General features: G+C 33.2%; 1 protein-coding gene across 5 annotated transcripts in view; it reads left to right on the top strand.

Moving 5' to 3' along the window:
* Positions 1–14386, top strand: part of LOC143251132 (uncharacterized) — a 43033-nt gene extending 28647 nt beyond the window's left edge. For 3 of the 5 annotated variants that reach the window (XM_076502511.1, XM_076502509.1, XM_076502512.1), the window contains one exon: positions 12225–14386. In XM_076502511.1, the coding sequence (XP_076358626.1) occupies positions 12225–13067 (843 nt within the window). In that variant the 3' untranslated portion in view covers positions 13068–14386. Of the gene's footprint in view, positions 1–914; positions 1089–9948; positions 10103–12224 lie in introns of those variants that run through there. The other 2 variants (XM_076502513.1, XM_076502510.1) reach the window with 2 other exon arrangements.
* Positions 14387–21061: the final 6675 nt, after the last annotated feature.

Below are 21061 nucleotides of genomic sequence, written 5' to 3' on the forward strand. Positions count from 1 at the left end.
GCAACGGGGGTATCACAGCACTGATGAACAAATGGTTTGTTACGGTTCGATACAGTAGAAAAAAGACGATTCCCACCCCTTTATAGCATAGATGTCTAATGTTCACATTTTGTGATAAGCTTATATCGTTATAATAGCTTAAATACTAGTGTATACTGTACTGAGTTATTATGAGAGGAAATGTGTTTTAACTAGACTGTTGATTAACCACGTAAACATTAAATTGCTAAACCAGCAATATTATTTGTTTTTATTCTGTTACGTGCAGGGTCAAAGTCTGTTGACCTAATTTAATGATATGTTAATAAACGTGAATAAACGGATTTTTTTTTATTTACAAAATGTATTATTTATTCGTCGTTAGCTTATCGTACGTGAGATATTCAAATGCACATATATATCAATCACAAAACATTTTTATCACACTGTGTATCTTATTTGCTTAAGTACGTTCTTGTCACCTTGTCTTGTTGCTATCTACTCATATTTCTGAGTCTTCTCCTAAAAATATGTCTCTTCTCTGCTGTGACGTGGAAGTTTATTTGTTTTTGACTAAAATTTTCAAGTAATAGATAGTTTTAAATTTCATCACTAGATGACAGTAAATTACACCAAACCCCTTCAGTGATTTGTATAGGAAGAATCTCTGTTGTTTACAATATTATCTGATTACTCTAAGTACAAAACATATAAGTCCAATAAATAGAACTATGCACGAAAGCGGAATTACTTTTTTCTGGCCAATCACGAAAGCGGTATTACTTTTTTCTGGCCAATCACGACTTTAGTTTTACAACTTTTAAAGTTGTTCACTCATTTCTTCTTCTTTTCATGTTTTCGCGAACAAAACTCTACGATGTATCCTATCTAAACTAGACATCTACATAATGTGTTTTATTTTCTAAGTAGCACCTTATGTTGACATTAAGATGAAACATATTGAAATTAGCTCTAGCTCACGATTTGTGACAAAGCCTTGTTTTACTTGCTTCTTGGTTGGCACAAATCTAAGTAATGAGCTAGCTGTATCGTTTTCTTACCGTCTACAGAAACTCTGTTTTTAGTGTTACAGTCCTCCGAACTTACAGGTAAGTCACCAGGAGTGTTGCAATTCTTACCAAGATGTTATCCTAGCCGGTTTCCCTGATAGGAGAGACATTTGCCCAAACTAATAACCTGTAATTGTTTATTCTAAGATAATAATGCCTGAGCTTTAATGTTGTATAATACAAGGTTATTAAGTTTATTGACTTTGATTTAATCAAGTGGATTGCATATTTGTTTTGAGACAGTAGGTAGAGATCAAAAGTAAATTTGAATTCCGAGATAGTAGACTACAGCTGTACATTAATTAAAAGTCTTGATTTATTCACACTTTGTTGAAATACCGGAAGTTAAATGCACAGACGATCCCTAATTTTGATGTTCTTTACTGTTAGTGAAATAGACTACCGTATTACCATGTTCTCACTACTGAAAGAAAGGACATGCATGATGACAAGATTCGAACCACAGCCCCTAATGTACGCGGTGTATGCTCCTAACCATTAGGCAATGTGAGACCGAACGAGGGTTATATATATAGTGTAGTAAATATAGATTGTAGGTTTATAACCTATAGTAAATACAGTGTCTGATATAGTATGATATTGTAGGTTTATAACCTGTAGTAAATACAGTGTCTGATGTTGTAGGTTTGTATTATACAGTAAATACAGTGTCTGATGTTGTAGGTTTGTATTATACAGTAAATACAGTGTCTGAGATAGTAAGTTTGTATTATATAGTAAATACAGTGTCTGATATTGTAAGTTTGTATTATATAGTAAATACAGTGTCTGAGGTAGTAAGTTTGTATTATATAGTAAATACTGTGTCTGATATTGTAAGTTTGTATTATATAGTAAATACAGTGTCTGATATAGTAAGTTTGTATTATACAGTAAATACAAAGTCTGATATAGTAAGTTTGTATTATACAGTAAATACAGTGTCTGAGATAGTAAATTTGTATTATATAGTAAATACAGTGTCTGAGATAGTAAGTTTGTATTATACAGTAAATACAGTGTCTGATATAGTAAGTTTGTATTATACAGTAAATACGGTTTCTGAGATAGTAAGTTTGTATTATACAGTAAATACGGTGTCTGATATAGTAAGTTTGTATTATACAGTAAATACAGTGTCTGAGATAGTAAATTTGTATTATATAGTAAATACAGTGTCTGAGATAGTAAGTTTGTATTATATAGTAAATACAGTGTCTGAGATAGTAAATTTGTATTATACAGTAAATACGGAGTCTGATATTGTAAGTTTGTATTATATAGTAAATACAGTGTCTGATATAGTAAGTTTGTATTATACAGTAAATACGGTTTCTGAGATAGTAAGTTTGTATTATACAGTAAATACGGTTTCTGAGATAGTAGGTTTGTAATCTACAGTAAATATGGTGTTTGAGAGTGGGTCATAACCGTATATGAATACAGCTTTTAAAACAAAGATTAGTTTTTACAGCTTTTAAAACAAAGATTAGTTTTTACAGCTTTTAAAACAAAGATTAGTTTTTACAGCTTTTAAAACAAAGATTAGTTTTGCCACCTGTTGATTTTCAAGATTTTAACATATCTACAAGTTATATATAAACGTTTTGAGACGTATCATATATAGTATCAGGGTTACTGAATAGATCATAGACCATTCTTACTTAGACTGTTTTCTGAAATAATTTAAGGAACATTGAAGAAGTGTATCTGGCAGAAGGTTTACATTATTATACAAAAACTCTACCAATGTCAGTGTCGCTAAATCCACTCGATCTAAGCTACAAATAATATAAAACTGTTTAATACCCACAAATCGCTGAGTACCTATAAGGATATTCAAAACAAAACAAACCGTTTCTGAATCATATATCAGACCTGGTTTGTTTTATTTTGAACTACTCGCAAAGCTACTCGAGGGCTATTTTGCGCTAGCCGTCCCTAATGTAGCAGTGGGAATGCAGCTAATCATCACCACTCACCGCCAACTCTTGGGCTACTTTTTTACCAACAAATAGTGGGATTGACTGTAACATTATAACGCCCCCACGGATAAAGGGACGAGCATGTTTGGTGTGACGGGGATTCGAACCGTCTACCCTCAGATTACGAGTCGAGTGCCTTAACCACCTGGCCATGCTGAGCCACAATTCAGAAACGTAAAGGATATTTTGAGGAGACGTAGCTTTTCAATTTATAACAAACGTCCCTCAGTGGCTCGGTCTGCAGGCTTACAATGCTAAAATTCTGGTTTTGATTACCGTATTGAACAAAGAATAAATAATCATTTGTTTAGCTTTGTAGTTAACAACTGTAAAACCAATCTTGAATAGTTTGATATTTTCCGAAGTTTCTTTTCAATGCTATTAATATGATTAAATCAGATTAGAGTGATACAATATGTGGTACAAATAATTTATCTCATGGCTACCTGGTTTAATGTTTAATGTTGTGTGTACTATCTGAGCTTTTTGTGCAACAATTTTGATGTTCCATATTCTTTGATTGACTCTAAAAAATGAGTTCTTGTTGTTGTTTTTTCGTATATCCTGGGGTCATATAGTTTGCTTTGTTTCTGTGCTAAAGGTCACCAAACTCATAAACATAACACAGCAAGCAAATCAATAAAATAATTTGTCAGATGTCTACTATTTGTACATGCTATCCCTAATCGTGAAATATTTGGTACGGACCAAACTGTAACAAGTATGTCATACAAACTATTACTGCTTGTCTCCGGGCGGAGCTCAGTGTTGTTATGTAATAAGTTTATCAAATAAACTCTTACAAGTGTCCTCTGTGCAGGGCCCCCTGTTGTTATGTTTCAAAGTTATCAAATACTTTCTTACTACTATCCTCTGTACAGGGCCCAGCGTTGTTCAGTGGACTCTGAATGAATAAAGGTTAACAGTTAACTTATATTCAATGTAAAGGTCATTCAAGTTATACAAGCTATATAAACAAACTGTAGATAGATCATATTGGAAAAAAAAAATTTAGTCACACACGTGAGTGACCCTATAGAAAGTCATATCTTATTTCTAGATGAGTGGTTACTATAACAACAATCCCTTATGTATAATGTGGCACATGTAAGGAACAACAGCATATACAAGCAACCTTAAACTTTGTAGACAAACGTCCACAAGGTCAGAACGATAGATATAGTTATGTAAATATTTACTAAAACAATTACACACATTTTGCTTCGGTAAAATAACTATAACAAGATATATGGATCTGTGTTCATGGACGGACTTCGTTTTTTTCTTTAAAGAACAAATTAGTTTTCTTACTGGACTAGAACCTTGCATTGTTTTAGAGTACAGTGAGATGTGGAAACAGAAGATATGAGTATATTTAATGATAGAAACAGAAGAGTTAGTTGGTTGTACTAAAGCACATATTTACTTAATGGACTATCTGTGCTCTGCCCATCACTGGTATTAAAACACATTTTCTGAGTCGTAAGGCCGCAGACATGCCGCTGTATCACTGGAGAGCAGGAAACAGAAGATATGAAAGTATTTAATGACACATGTTCATGTTGTGGAAACAGAAGATATGAAAGTATTTAATGACACATGTTCATGTTGTGGAAACAGAAGAGATGATAGTGTTTAATGACACATGTTTGTGACGTGGAAACAAGAGATAAAATTGTTTAATCACACATGTTCATGTTGTGGAAACAGAGGATATGAAAGTATTTAATAACACATGTTCATGTTGTGGAAAGAAAAGATATGAAAGTGTTTTATGACACATGTTTATGTTGTGGATATAGAAGAGATACAAGTTTTATATGACACATGTTTATGTTGTGGATATAGAAGAGATACAAGTTTTATATGACACATGTTTATGTTGTGGATATAGAAGAGATACAAGTTTTATATGACACTTGTTTATGTTGTGGATATAGAAGAGATAAAAGTTTTATATGACACATGTTTATGTTGTGGATATAGAAGAGATACAAAATTATATGACACATGTTTATGTTGTGGATATAGAAGAGATAAAAGTTTTTGATGACACATGTTTATGTTGTGGATATAGAAGAGATACAAGTTTTATATGACACATGTTTATGTTGTGGATATAGAAGAGATACAAGTTTTATATGACACATGTTTATGTTGTGGATATAGAAGAGATACAAGTTTTATATGACACATGTTTATGTTGTGGATATAGAAGAGATACAAGTTTTATATGACACATGTTTATGTTATGGATATAGAAGAGATACAAGTTTTATATGACACATGTTTATGTTGTGAATATAGAAGAGATACAAGTTTTATATGACACATGTTTATGTTGTGGATATAGAAGAGATAAAAGTTTTATATGACACATGTTTATGTTATGGATATAGAAGAGATACAAGTTTTATATGACACATGTTTATGTTGTGAATATAGAAGAGATACAAGTTTTATATGACACATGTTTATGTTGTGGATATAGAAGAGATAAAAGTTTTTGATGACACATGTTTATGTTGTGAATATAGAAGAGATACAAGTTTTATATGACACATGTTTATGTTATGGATATAGAAGAGATACAAGTTTTATATGACACATGTTTATGTTGTGGATATAGAAGAGATAAAAGTTTTTGATGATACATGTTTATGTTATGGATATAGAAGAGATAAAAGTTTTATATGACACATGTTTATGTTGTGGATATAGAAGAGATAAAAGTTTTATATGACACATGTTTATGTTGTGGATATGGAAGAGATAAAAGTTTTTGATGACACATGTTTTTGTTGTGTATATAGAAGAGATAAAAGTTTTATATGACACATGTTTGTGTTATGGATATAGAAGAGATAAAAGTTTTATATGACACATGTTTATGTTGTGGATATAGAAGAGATACAAGTTTTATATGACACATGTTTATGTTGTGGATATAGAAGAGATAAAAGTTTTATATGACACATGTTTATGTTGTGGATATAGAAAAGATACAAGGTTTATATGACACATGTTTATGTTATGGATATAGAAGAGATAAAAGTTTTTGATGACACATGTTTATGTTATGGAAACAACATTTAACATTTTTTTCCTTGCAAACTGTTTCTAGTTTCATTATACAGCAGACCGTGAAGAGAACATTACCATAACCTCATTCTACTATTCTAGAGCTAAGTTCAACAACTTTTCATATAATTTCTCATAACGATTTAAGTTTTATGTACCAACTACGTTGTTATTTGACGACATAATTAGGGTTGTGGTTTATAGTAGAACAGTATAATTACATTATTTGTTTCACAACAAGCATGGCAGGAATATAATATAATAGTTTATAGTGTATAACAAATGGATGTATTGTTGTTGATGAGAGGAAGGGAAGATAGAAAAAATAATTATTACATAAAGCAACAGAAACACAAGATAACTTATAGTTCAGTTGTCTTTCCTGATCAAACACCTGTAGGCTTAGTTTAAACAACATTAGTGCTTTAATACAGTAAAGAAGTGGATCAAGTTATCTTACGAGAATTGAAACACAAATAAAAAAAGTCTTTATCATAGCTCGAACGTTTATAGTAGTCTAAATCTTGTTCATGACATCAGACAATAATCCCTAACGTGACTCAGGATATAGGAATAGGTCATAGCCAATATCAAGTTCCAGTAATAAGAATATTCAATATTAATTTCCTAAGATTTTATTATCAAGTGGACAGAAAAATAATCTTTGAGAATGTTGTCCGATTATTTCTATTTAACCACTATTCTACACAATGAGCTATCTGCGCTAGGCTACCACTGGTATCAAAACTGATATTTTAGCGTTATAAAACTGTTGGGAAGTGTTTAAAATATATTCGTATCTCAGTTTTGTGTAAAAATTACTTTAATTGTATTCTTTTTCCTTATAATTTGATTTGGAATGCACCCGATGACATAAAATTCCATTTTTGTTCCACATGGCACTTTATTGGTTAAGAAAAAATATACGTAAAAAGTTTGAATTTCAACCTTTAAACACTTTGATCATGTCTCACCTCCATTCTTCTAAAACTACTCATGTAAGGGAAAATAAATATGTGGATGGAACCGGTCAGGTAGAGTCAAAAGTTTACACACGGTTTGTCTCTTCATGTTTGAGTTCGAAAAGAGACCTCCTGGTGATGAAAGATAACAACTTCTGTCAATTTTAAAGTGAATTTCACATATCCAAACTGCAGGTGGCGGGATTAAAACTCGAAGTCAAACGTGGCAGGAACATCATAATGTGTTGTCCAATACTATTATTTGTGGATAAACAGTACCCCAAGATGCCGATGGGTGGCGTTTCGTAGCTGCTCTTTTGTTAGGTCGTCATTACAAAATCATGGAATATTAGCAGAGACATCCCTAAAATAGCTTTTAGGAATGTTTAAGAAATTTATTTTGTAAATTCGAAAATAAATACAATGTATGACGTAGATATGTGACGTAGAATATTGATGAGTGTCGAGGACATAGGTAAGTGACAGTGTTATAAGGTAAGCAACCATGATCTAACTTTAAAGTATTAATAAATGGTAAAGTAAAAACAAAACGTACTATAAAGTGCTGTACATCACTCTTAGAAACTTGGTCAACTTCTGACATGTAGAATATAAGCAAGAAATATGTGGTTTATAATCAAACAGAGAAATCTATAATATGAAACTGTAAAACATTATGTTTCTCATGATTAATTATCATATATTAAGATCACAAAGTGAGTCACCAAGAACGAATAAGAGATAGACTAAGACCCTGTATCCAAGCTGTAATATCATGACCATATGTCATCCAGTATTTAGAGAAAGTAAGAGACAACTTCATAATCATGAAAAGTCCGATGAATCCAGTAATGATCATATACTACAGAGTCTTAACAACACGAGCAGACAAAGACATACGACGTTATAACATAAGTAATGAAGTTGGATTTATCAGTTTAAGAATATATGCGACAATAACATGTTTCTAGGTATTGAACACTTGCCAAAAATGAAGTCTTTATCAATATTTATCAAAAACCGTTTATCCTAGAAATAAAGATCAGCCTTAACCAACAGAGGATATGTTATTCCATGAGAATCTGGAATAGAACTTTCTAGTTGAAGTTTTGACTGTTATTGGTAACCTTACGAATGTTCTTGAAGATTTATATTCAGTCTTTGTTTGTTTCAAATATCGCGCAAAACTGCGCTAGCAGTCCTTGTATAACAGTGTAAGAATAGAGGAAAGACTACCAACCCACCGTCAAGTCTGGGGCTAGTCTTTTATCAACGAATAGTGGGATTGAAGATTACATTATAACGCTCCCACTTTTATTAACTTATTATTAGTGTATAGATCTATATTAAAGATACACATGACAGTTATCGATAGTAAACCAAATAATACATTTTTAATATTATATATTTTATTTTCGATATAAGAAAAATACAAATAAAAATCTGTTGTGATACCTTTATATCACAAACTTTACTTTTTTTATAGATTTGAATAAATACTTTCCACAGTAGGTGGTACAAGTAGCTCAGTACATGAGCTCTGAGTGAAACCCAGAGTGAAACACAACTATTATTTGTGAAGTCGATGAAATAATACAAGATGATAGATTAACCTGAACTTTTTCCGTCCCTGTGGACGGGTACTTATGTTTGTAACTAGATACAACATTTTTTATAAGATGATAGATTAACCTGAACTTTTTCCGTCCCTGTGGACGGGTACTTATGTTTGTAACTAGATACAACATTTTTTATAAAATGATAGATTAACCTGAACTTTTTCCGTCCCTGTGGACGGGTACTTATGTTTGTAACTAGATACAACATTTTTTATAAGATGATAGATTAACCTGAACGTTTTCCGTCCCTGTGGACGGGTACTTATGTTTGTAACTAGATACAACATTTTTTATAAGATGATAGATTAACCTGAACGTTTTCCGTCCCTGTGGACGGGTACTTATGATTGTAACTAGATACAACATTTTTCAGAGAAGTATTGGAAAGGATTATTTCTGATTTTGTAATTATCGGGATTCGATCCCGGGTCTTCTTTATGGGCTTATATACAAAGTGTAGCCTAGTGGTTGACATTGTGGTTTCTCGCTCACAAGGTTGAGGGTTGGAGTCGCGATGTGCTACTAAACATATTCAGTGGTCACACCTGTTGTTCTTATTGTGAAGGAATGGGATAAGATACGCCTCAAAGTTTTTTGCTTTTTTTTAATTTCGCGCAAAGCTACACGAGGGCTATCTGCACTAGCCGTCCCTAATTTAGCAGCGTAAGACTAGAGGGAAGGCAGCTACCTATCACCACCCACTGCCAACTCTTGAGCTAATCTTTTACCGAGGAATAGTGGGATTTACCATCACATTATTACGCCCTCACGTCTGAAAGGGTGAGGATATTTGGTGCGACGGAGATTCGAACCTGCGACCCTCAGATTACGAGTCGAACGCCTTAACCCACCTGGCCATGCCAGGCCCACCTCAAAGTACTACAAAAGTGTTTACGAAACTGTAAATATATTTAAATGTAACTGAAGTTGGTTCAGACTCTCTATACTCTAGATATACGTCAAATAGCAATAAATAAGGAACCATTTGTTTATTAAAAAGTAGGTTGGAGTACACTTAAAAAGTTGAATCTGGTTGAACTTTAAACGTTTTCACTGCTTTAGACGGAAAGACTGGTATTGTTCTACAGCTCAAATCCATGGGCATCGTGAAAACTGTATTATTATCTTAACAATAAGATTCATATAGTGTCTTTGACTATGATTTGATGTTTTCTTACTTTGTGCTCACATAATCCAATCATCGTTAGCGACGATATCTTTAATGTGAAAATCTTCCTGGTTGGTTCTTGGAGCACACTTAACATCAAGCTGCAGGTTGGTACAGCCAGTCACTCTCTTCAAGTACTGGTTACAAAGAGAAAAAGAAACCTTGTCTCAACATGGCCGATCTTACGTCTCGAATGATAACATTTTCAGTGTCACGTTCCACTAGCGACGATCATCAGGTATGTAGTTTAATAACAACTTTAAGCATACTCAACATAAAGTCCAACTTGCACGTTATCTGAGTGTCAGATAAGAGTTCTAAATTATTCTTGTCATAAACGATAATATTAGGCCTATTGCAGTTCAAACATCACATTATTGTTTCGGCCCACTGGTATTTTTTCTCCGCAAAAAAGAGTTCATAACACTATTTCGATCACACTAGTTGCTGATAGTTACGTAGTTATTTTAATTTGTTTTTAGAAGAGTTAAGAAAAACATAAGATCTTGTGGTCCAGGCAGTCTTGCTAGGTATATGCTTGACACAAACTGTGACATAAGTCGTCATATATCAGATAAGGCTAAATGATTTATTGGTATTTTATAAGGACGAATTGTACCGGATATTGGCGATGTAATGTATTTTCCCAAGGAAAACACCCGTAGTCGCACAAACTCCTAATGATGGATGATTTAAAAAATAAATCTTCAACTTGTAGAATGACATGTATCCATTTAGGAACGTGCTCTACAATCCCCTTTGGAAATACACAGAAGATGGTTTATAGACATCAATATGTCATTACATCGTGCAGCTAGTGAATGGTTGGTGTGACAACACGAGTGTTTTGTTGGCAGCTTTCCCTGATGTACGGAAATATGTTAATCAATATACAGGCAAAGATGTCGCAGTCCTCACTGGTGATTAAGCTATGAGGGATCTACTATGACTGAGTGTGACGTCATTGAGAGGCCACAACATGTTATTGGAAGCAATCGTACGTTAATTTGTAGTTACAATACTATAGATTAAAATACTATCAACGTATTTGCACCTCGGTGCTTTATTTAAAATATACGTTAACTGATAACAGCGTACAGAATACTGAATGGAAATCTTATGGACGTATTTCTATATTTATCGCATGAAAACAGTGAAATTCAGTTTCTCTCTTAAGAAATTAAGGCCTATTTCAATGACCCCTCCTTATTGACTAAGCTAGTTAGATTACACGTATTATATCATATTAAAATCATAATTAAAAGTATCAAACATATTCTTGGTGTGAGCGTGCTTTATATTCAATATATGTTATAGTTACAACTTATCTTTCCTTGTTTGCCCCCCAGCGATATCGTAGTATATCTGTGACCTTAGAACGCCAGAAACCGGATAACAAAATAGGCTTTTCAGTGATGTCGAGAAACCCACTTGTTGAGAAATTATATGCAAAAACGGCTCGTTTGTGTTGAGAAAATATTTTACATAGAAGAGCGAACAACGTTTCGACCTTCTTCGGTCATCGTCAGGTTCACAAAGAAAGAAGTAACTGACCGGAAGCTGACCACATGTTTGAAAGGGGTTGTGTAACTGTGTGTCGAAATGTAGAGGGCGGTATTAGATGTTTGAATATATAATTTTATTTATTTTATTATATTAATATAGATATAAAGGCGTTCCTTTATATTGGTTTATTTTGGGTTTAAGTTGTTGTATAAGTAAGGCTTCTTTAATTTTGCGTTTGTTTATGTTTGTTTCTTTATTTAGTATTTGAGTGTTTTCTATGGTTATGTTGTGTTTATTTGACTTGCAGTGTTCGAAAACGTGTGAAGGTGACTTTTTATGTTCTTTGAATCTGGTTTCCATTTTTCTACACTGACAAAGACCACACCAACATTATTTATAAAGTACAATGTGATAACTGCCACGACTTCTATATTAGAGAAACAAGTAGAAAAATGGTGATGATCAATCCCACTATGCGTTGGTAAAAGAGTAGCTCAAGAGTTGGCGGTGTGTGGTGATGACTAGCTCTAGTCGTACACTGTAAAATTATGGACAGCAAGCGCAGATAGCTCTCGTATAGCTTTGCGCGAAGTTCTAAAACAAACAAACAGAATAGAGGAAAAGCAGCTAGTCAACACCACAGAACCGCCAAACTTCTGAATTAACCGCTTCCTACTATAACAGTATCAACCATTTTTAGATGTTATTCAAGTTTATTGTCAAGATAAATAATTTGTAAAAATAAGGTAGTTAGTGACATTGGAACAAACTAGATTGTCTAGTTTTAATAACCTGAAATGCTTTGGAAATAAAAGACTGTTGAAGTAACACGCGTTTAAATTGTCTCTTTACAGGAACATTTCAAAAACGAAATTCTTCAAGAAAGCTGTTCTGATTGTCAAAACGTACTTAAAGACATGAAACAAATTCATGATGAACTGAAGAAATATCTCCTAGAAGATGAAACAGCTCGTGCGCATTTTATGGAAAATGTTTCACTTTGGATTCCTACACGAGAAAAAAACATTAAGTACTTCAAGAAGATGGAGACACATTTGAAAACGGCCAGTTGGGGTGATAGAATCTCAAAGGTTAGTACGTCTGCAAGTAAGATAGGTGGCACTATGGCTGTCGTCGGAATAACTTTAGCCCCTGTTACTGGTGGTGCCTCGTTAGGTTTAACTGCAGGTGGCGCTGCTTTAGCAACTGCTGGCAAAATAGGTGCCGGAGGAGCAAATATGGTGGACTTAATCATCAATAAAAAAAACTGTCAAAAATTAAAATCGACTCTGGAAAAAGATAAACAGCAAGGTGGCGCTCTTTTAGAAAATATGGAAAACCTGAAAAGTTGTGAGGAAAAACGCGAGGAACTTCTTAAAGAAATAAAAGAGTTTATAGACATTCTGGAGATTGCTATGAATGTTGATAAGTCAACTGAAGAGAAAGCAGTTGAATTCACACAGAACTTAGCCCTTCTAGAAGAAGTGACCTTTGACAGTGCTGACAAAGTGTTAAAAAAAACGTTCATAAATTCACCAGTAGATAGCACGTGTGAAGAAAAGACACAATGTGATGAGGTTGATCTTAAGTCACCTACAAAACTGACCTCTCAAAGTTCTGGTGAGGACCCAGTTGTAGCTCCAGCAAAGAAAAAAATGAGTTTTATCAAAAAGAAATCAAAAGATTCTAAAAAATAATTAATTTTTCAAACAAGGATGTTTTTTTCTGAGTTACAATCTTAACAAATCTACAGGGAAAAAATTATAGTTTTATCAAAAGAAGGATTGTGACGGGAAATAATGAGATTGAAAACTGAATGATTCTTTTTTCTTCAAGATTCCAAGGATTCAGTTATATAAACACTGGCCGTGAATTTGGACAGAAAAGAATCCCAGAACAAACTCCTCTAAGCAGTAGAAATTTGACAGAGTTTAACCCATCTTGGAGAAGTAGCCTTTGACAGTGTTAATTTAGCCCATCTTCAAGGAGTAACCTTTGACAGTGATAATTTAGCCCATCTTGGAGAAGTAACCTTTGACAGTGTTAATTTAACCCATCTTGGAGGAGTTACCTTTGACAGTGTTAATTTAGCCCATCTTGGAGGAGTTACCTTTGACAGTGTCAATGTAGCCCATCTTGGAGAAGTAACCTTTGACAGTGTTAATTTAGCCCATCTAGGAGGAGTTACCTTTGACAGTGTTAATTTAGCCCATCTTGGAGGAGTGTCCTTTGACAGTGTCAATGTAGCCCATCTTGGAGAAGTAACCTTTGACAGTGTTAATTTAGCCCATCTTGGAGGAGTTACCTTTGACAGTTTGACCTAGTTAGCAAGATTTTTTGCATCTGACAATGTTGATGACGAAAGTAATAATTAGTTTCAAGGTCGTATAGATGAACTGATCCAAGAAATTACTCTTGAAAACGAAGAGACTGTAAAGGTCCATGAACATATTATAGCTTGATGACAGTGTCCAGATGTACCATTACATCTTAGTAGCAAAAGAAAGTTACAGTGTATATATATATTGGCTAAAATAATTTAATTTTCAAACATGAATTTTCTTTTGAATTACGACTTCTTAAAATCTTCAGAAAAAAACATTTCTTGGCTACATAGAGGATTGTAACAGGAAACGCTGTCTTTGAAAAATAAAATATTTCTTACCTTTAGGGTTACGAGATTTCCGCCACATTTCAAGCGACCTGGACTTTAGTAAAAAAAGAAAGACCAAACAAATTCTATTCTCCATACAATTTATTTCCGGTTATATAAACGTGTTTTTTTTATTCTAATCGAAGTTTGAAAAATAAACTGTATATTAATTCCATATCACGATATTACACTGTGAGGAGAACGTGGTTATAGATAAAAAGTGAGAATTAGAATATTTTGTGTAAGATTATATTTAATTATTTTCCAAGTCAGAAGGTATTGTAGACTAATTATTGTTTGAATAAATATCACTTTACAATAGCCTATTGTTATTACAGTTGGTTATGTGTATCGTTTACCATATTTAGCTCTCTTATTTACCATGTCTGATAACTGTACATTAGATCTTACTAGAGCTAACCGACTAAAGTCACTTATTTACCATGTCTGACAACTATTAGTTAGATATTACCAGAACTAACCAATTAAAGCTATTTATTTGCCATGTCTATTAAAGGTACGTTAGATATTACTAATAATAACCAAGTAAAGTCACTTATTTACCATGTCTAATAACTGTACGTTAGATTGCACTAGAACAAACCAACTAAAGTCACTTATTTACCATGTCTAATAACTGTACGTTAGATTGCACTAAAACTAACCAACTAAAGTCACTTATTTACCATGTCTAATAACTGTACGTTAGATTGCACTAGAACTAACCAACTAAAGTCACTTATTTACCATGTCTAATAACTGTACGTTAGATTGCACTAAAACTAACCAACTAAAGTCACTTATTTACCATGTCTAATAACTGTACGTTAGATTGCACTAGAACTAACCAACTAAAGTCACTTATTTACCATGTCTAATAACTGTACGTTAGATTGCACTAGAACTAACCAACTAAAGTCACTTATTTACCATGTCTAATAACTGTACGTTAGATTGCACTAGAACTAACCAACTAAAGTCACTTATTTACCATGTCTAATAACTGTACGTTAGATTGCACTAGAACTAACCAACTAAAGTCACTTATTTACCATGTCTTATAACTGTACGTTAGATTGCACTAAAACTAACCAACTAAAGTCACTTATTTACCATGTCTAATAACTGTACGTTATATTGCACTAGAAATAACCAACTAAAGTCACTTATTTACCATGTCTAATAACTGTACGTTAGATTGCACTAGAACTAACCGACTAAAGTCACTTATTTACCATGTCTAATAACCGTACGTTAGATTGCACTAGAACTAACCAACTAAAGTCACTTATTTACCATGTCTGACAACTATACGTTAGATATTACCAGAACTAACCAATTAAAGCTATTTATTTGCCATGTCTATTAAAGGTACGTTAGATATTACTAATAATAACCAAGTAAAGTCACTTATTTACCATGTCTAATAAGTAAGTGTACGTTAGATATTACTAAAACTAACCAAGTAACGTCACTTATTTACCATGTCTAATAACTGTACGTTAGATTGCACTAGAACTAACCAAGTAAAGTCACTTATTTACCATGTCTAATAACTGTACGTTAGATTGCACTAGAACTAACCAACTAAAGTCACTTATTTACCATGTCTAATAATTGTACGTTAGATTGCACTAGAACTAACCAACTAAAGTCACTTATTTACTATGTCTAATAACTGTACGTTAGATTGCACTAGAACTAACCAACTAAAGTCACTTATTTACCATGTCTAATAACTGTACGTTAGATTGCACTAGAACTAACCAACTAAAGTCACTTATTTACCATGTCTAATAACTGTACGTTAGATTGCACTAGAACTAACCAACTAAAGTCATTTAATTACTATGTCTAATAACTGTACGTTAAGTTGCACTAGAAATATTCAATTAAAGTGAGCTCAAAACTTAGAAATAAAGAAAAGAACTAACATTAATAATAAGTGACTGAGTCTTTCCTTCATCCGTACTTTATGGTCAGTGTCAAAACGGAGAGGACTTCCGTTTTTGAGCGGGGAAGAAGTGTTATAGTTTTAAAACGGTCAAGACTGTCACAGGAATCTCGTTAATATGTAAATACAAGGAAGTCCAAACAGATAAATCCTTATTGCTTCGTTCTCATAGTGATAGATTTTTATCTTACTTCAAGATACTAATTATATTGGTTTATTTCTATTAGCTGCAACAAACACAATACGTTTCAAAACACTTCTCATACGTATTTCCAACAAGTAGTAGAATATACGATACTAGTATTCTGATCACATAAAGCTGGCTTGGACACAACAAACACAGCTGTGGTCAGAACAACTATCACCTGCTATAACAATATTTGTTATGTTGTGAATGATTTTTAAAGCTAGATTCACAGCAATGAGGAATTTTGTTCAGACGTTTTGTGAGGAGGAAACAATATATAAAAAACTTACAATTAAAAACAACCAATCACCAAAGTACAATTTAAACATTCAATTAAAAACAACCAATCACCAAAGTACAACTTAAACACTCAATTAAAAACAACCAATCACCAAAGTGCGATTGAAGCAATCTGCTCTAAAAAATACATTATAATCTTGTCACGTTCTCAATAAATATTTCATGGCGTGAATTAACAGAGGTTTTTGTATGAACCATCTGTAATACAGATCTATATAATATCCAGAAACTCGAGGGTTGTTGTTTCGAGGAACAACAATCCAATACTTGTTACAGATACGTATTAATATCAAGTATATCTGTTATAGTTTAGCTATTAATATTACTTGCGTTGTCTGAACAAAACATTTTAAACTCACGTCAGAGTTGCCTCCCGCTAGTACATCACTAAGTCTACGGATTTACAACGCTAAAATTAGGGTTTCGATTCTCCTCGGTGGACTTAGCAGATAGCCTGATGTGGCTTTTGTATAAGAAAAACACATACACATCAGAGTTACGAGTATTCATAAGACGATAAGGTTTGAAGGGCTGATATCTAATGAAGGACATCCATAACTTATTTTCACTCATGCTACACTGATAATATATCTGGAATAGCAGTAAGTATTCGTTCAAGTGCTTAAGTTTATATTTGTGATTAGACCATCCACTTGGTATTCGCTGAAGTGCTTATGTTTATATTTGTGATTAGACCATCCACTTGGTATTCGTTAAGGTTCTGGGGTTAATATTTGTGATTAGACCACCTACTTGGTATTCGTTGAAATGCTTAAGTTTATATATGTGATTAGACCATCCACTTGGTATTCGTTGAAGTTTATATATGTGATTAGACCATCCACTTGGTATTCGTTGAAGTTTATATATGTGATTAGACCATCCACTTGGTATTCGTTGAAGTTTATATATGTGATTAGACCATCCACTTGGTATTCGTTGAAGTTTATATATGTGATTAGACCATCCACTTGGTATTCGTTGAAATGCTTAAGTCTATATTTGTGATTAGACCATCCACTTGGTATTCGTTGAAATGCTTAAGTTTATATTTGTGATTAGACCATCCACTTGGGATTCGTTGAAGTGCTTAAGTTTATATTTGTGATTAAACCATCCACTTGGTATTCGTTGTAGTGCTTAAGTTTATATTTGTGATTAGACCATCCACTTGGTATTCGTTGAAATGCTTAAGTTTATATTTGTGATTAGACCATCCACTTGGGATTCGTTGAAGTGCTTAAGTTTATATTTGTGATTAAACCATACACTTGGTATTCGTTGAAGTGCTTAAGTTTATATTTGTGATTAGACCATCCACTTGGTATTCGTTGAAGTGCTTAAGTTTATATTTGTGATTAGACCATCCACTTGGTATTCGTTGAATTGCGTAAGTTTATATTTGTGATTAGACCATCCACTTGGTATTCGCTGTAGTGCTTAAGTTTATATATGTGATTAGACCATCCACTTGAGATTCGTTGTAGTGCTTATGTTTATATTTGTGATTAGACAATCCACTTGGTATTCGCTGAAGTGCTTATGTTTATATTTGTGATTAGACCATCCACTTGGTATTCGTTAAGGTTCTGGGGCTAATATTTGTGATTAGACCATCTACTTGGTATTCGTTGAAATGCTTAAGTTTATATATGTGATTAGACCATCCACTTGGTATTCGTTGAAGTTTATATATGTGATTAGACCATCCACTTGGTATTCGTTGAAATGCTTAAGTCTATATTTGTGATTAGACCATCCACTTGGTATTCGTTGAAATGCTTAAGTTTATATTTGTGATTAGACCATCCACTTGGGATTCGTTGAAGTGCTTAAGTTTATATTTGTGATTAAACCATCCACTTGGTATTCGTTGTAGTGCTTAAGTTTATATTTGTGATTAGACCATCCACTTGGTATTCGTTGAAATGCTTAAGTTTATATTTGTGATTAGACCATCCACTTGGGATTCGTTGAAGTGCTTAAGTTTATATTTGTGATTAAACCATACACTTGGTATTCGTTGAAGTGCTTAAGTTTATATTTGTGATTAGACCATCCACTTGGTATTCGTTGAAGTGCTTAAGTTTATATTTGTGATTAGACCATCCACTTGGTATTCGTTGAATTGCGTAAGTTTATATTTGTGATTAGACCATCCACTTGGTATTCGTTGTAGTGCTTAAGTTTATATATGTGATTAGACCATCCACTTGAGATTCGTTGTAGTGCTTATGTTTATATTTGTGATCAGACAATCCACTTGGTATTCGCTGAAGTGCTCATGTTTATATTTGTGATTAGACCATCCACTTGGTATTCGTTAAGGTTCTGGGGCTAATATTTGTGATTAGACCATCTACTTGGTATTCGTTGAAATGCTTAAGTTTATATATATGATTAGACCATCCACTTGGTATTCGTTGAAGTTTATATATGTGATTAGACCATCCACTTGGTATTCGTTGAAGTTTATATATGTGATTAGACCATCCACTTGGTATTCGTTGAAATGCTTAAGTCTATATTTGTGATTAGACCATCCACTTGGTATTCGTTGAAATGCTTAAGTTTATATTTGTGATTAAACCATCCACTTGGGATTCGTTGAAGTGCTTAAGTTTATATTTGTGATTAAACCATCCACTTGGTATTCGTTGTAGTGCTTAAGTTTATATTTGTGATTAGACCATCCACTTGGTATTCGTTGAAATGCTTAAGTTTATATTTGTGATTAGACCATCCACTTGGGATTCGTTGAAGTGCTTAAGTTTATATTTGTGATTAAACCATACACTTGGTATTCGTTGAAGTGCTTTCGTTTATATTTGTGATTAGACCATCCACTTGGTATTCGTTGAAGTGCTTAAGTTTATATTTGTGATTAGACCATCCACTTGGTATTCGTTGAATTGCGTAAGTTTATATTTGTGATTAGACCATCCACTTGGTATTCGTTGTAGTGCTTAAGTTTATATATGTGATTGGACCATCCACTTGGGATTCGTTGTAGTGCTTATGTTTATATTTGTGATTAGACAATCCACTTGGTATTCGCTGAAGTGCTTATGTTTATATTTGTGATTAGACCATCCACTTGGTATTCGTTAAGGTTCTGGGGCTAATATTTGTGATTAGACCATCCATTTGGTATTCGTTGAAATGCTTAAGTTTATATTTGTGATTAGACCATCCACTTGGGATTCGTTGAAGTGCTTAAGTTTATATTTGTGATTAGACCATCCACTTGGTATTCGTTGAAGTGCTTAAGTTTATATTTGTGATTAGACCATCCACTTGGTATTCGTTGTAGTGCTTAAGTTTATATATGTGATTAGACCATCAACTTGGTATTCGTTGAAGTGCTTAAGTTTATATATGTGATTAGACCATCCACTTGGTATTCGTTGAAGTGCTTAAGTTTATATTTGTGATTAGACCATCCACTTGGTATTTTTTCTTATTGTTTCTAATCTTTTACCATATGCAAACATTTTTATGAAATGAAAGATAGGTGGATATAGTAGTCTTTATTTACAACGTCCCCCAGTGGAAGAAATAGATAAAATAAAAATGTCTCTCAACACTGTTTTCCAGTCAGGATACAAATGTTAACACTGTTTATAGGAGGTTGTGTAATTTTGTTTGTTTTGTTTGGAGAAAAGCCAATTTGGGTTATCTGCTATGTCTATCGCTAGGAATCGAGCCCCGGATTTTGACGTTGTAAGATCTTAAACTTACCGTTTTCCCACCAGGAGACTCGTGTAATTTATACACGAAGGTCTTCATAAAAATGAAATAGTTTCACGTGCTAATTGTCTGCTATAACACTGTGTATTTAATATAAAAGTGTCCCAGGCCTTTCTCTGTTGTCGCTTGGTTCAGATGGTTTGGACATGGTCCATTGCATGATGAGTCATTCAGACCATATATCTACTTACCTACTGTCCCTCGTGAACCTCCAAAATGTTCACTGGCTTAGCTTGTTTCAACGTGATACACTGCACCGTTTTATTTTATTGATAAAGAATATGTATCTTATTATCCAATATGTTGTTACCTTATTAATGTAGCCCAATATATTGTTACCATATTAATGTAGCCCAATATATTGTTACCATATTAATGTAGCCCAATATATTGTTACCATATTAATGTAGCCCAATATATTGTTACCCTATTAATGTAGCCCAATATATTGTTACCCTATTAATGTAGCCCAATATATTGATACCATATTAATGTAGCCCAATATATTGTTACCCTATTAATGTAGCCCAATATATTGTTACCATATTAATGTAGCCCAATATATTGATACCATATTAATGTAGCCCAATATATTGTTACCCTATTAATGTAGCCCAATATATTGTTACCATATTAATGTAGCCCAATATATTGCTACCCTGTTAATGTAGCCACACGAATAACTTTCTAGTGTTGTTTGATTTAGCTGCTCACTTTGTTCTATTGTATCATTCTAACTTGGTATTCTATCTGCTCTCTCTAATTGGTCTTTAAGGACATGACAAAGCACCATTTCACCTGCCAAGTAATAGCTTGTCACAAATAATGTCCCAGAAGTGTCTTAACT

Source organism: Tachypleus tridentatus, chromosome 5 (assembly GCF_004210375.1).
Source record: "Tachypleus tridentatus isolate NWPU-2018 chromosome 5, ASM421037v1, whole genome shotgun sequence".
In the NCBI taxonomy this organism is placed as follows: Eukaryota; Metazoa; Arthropoda; class Merostomata; order Xiphosura; family Limulidae; genus Tachypleus; species Tachypleus tridentatus.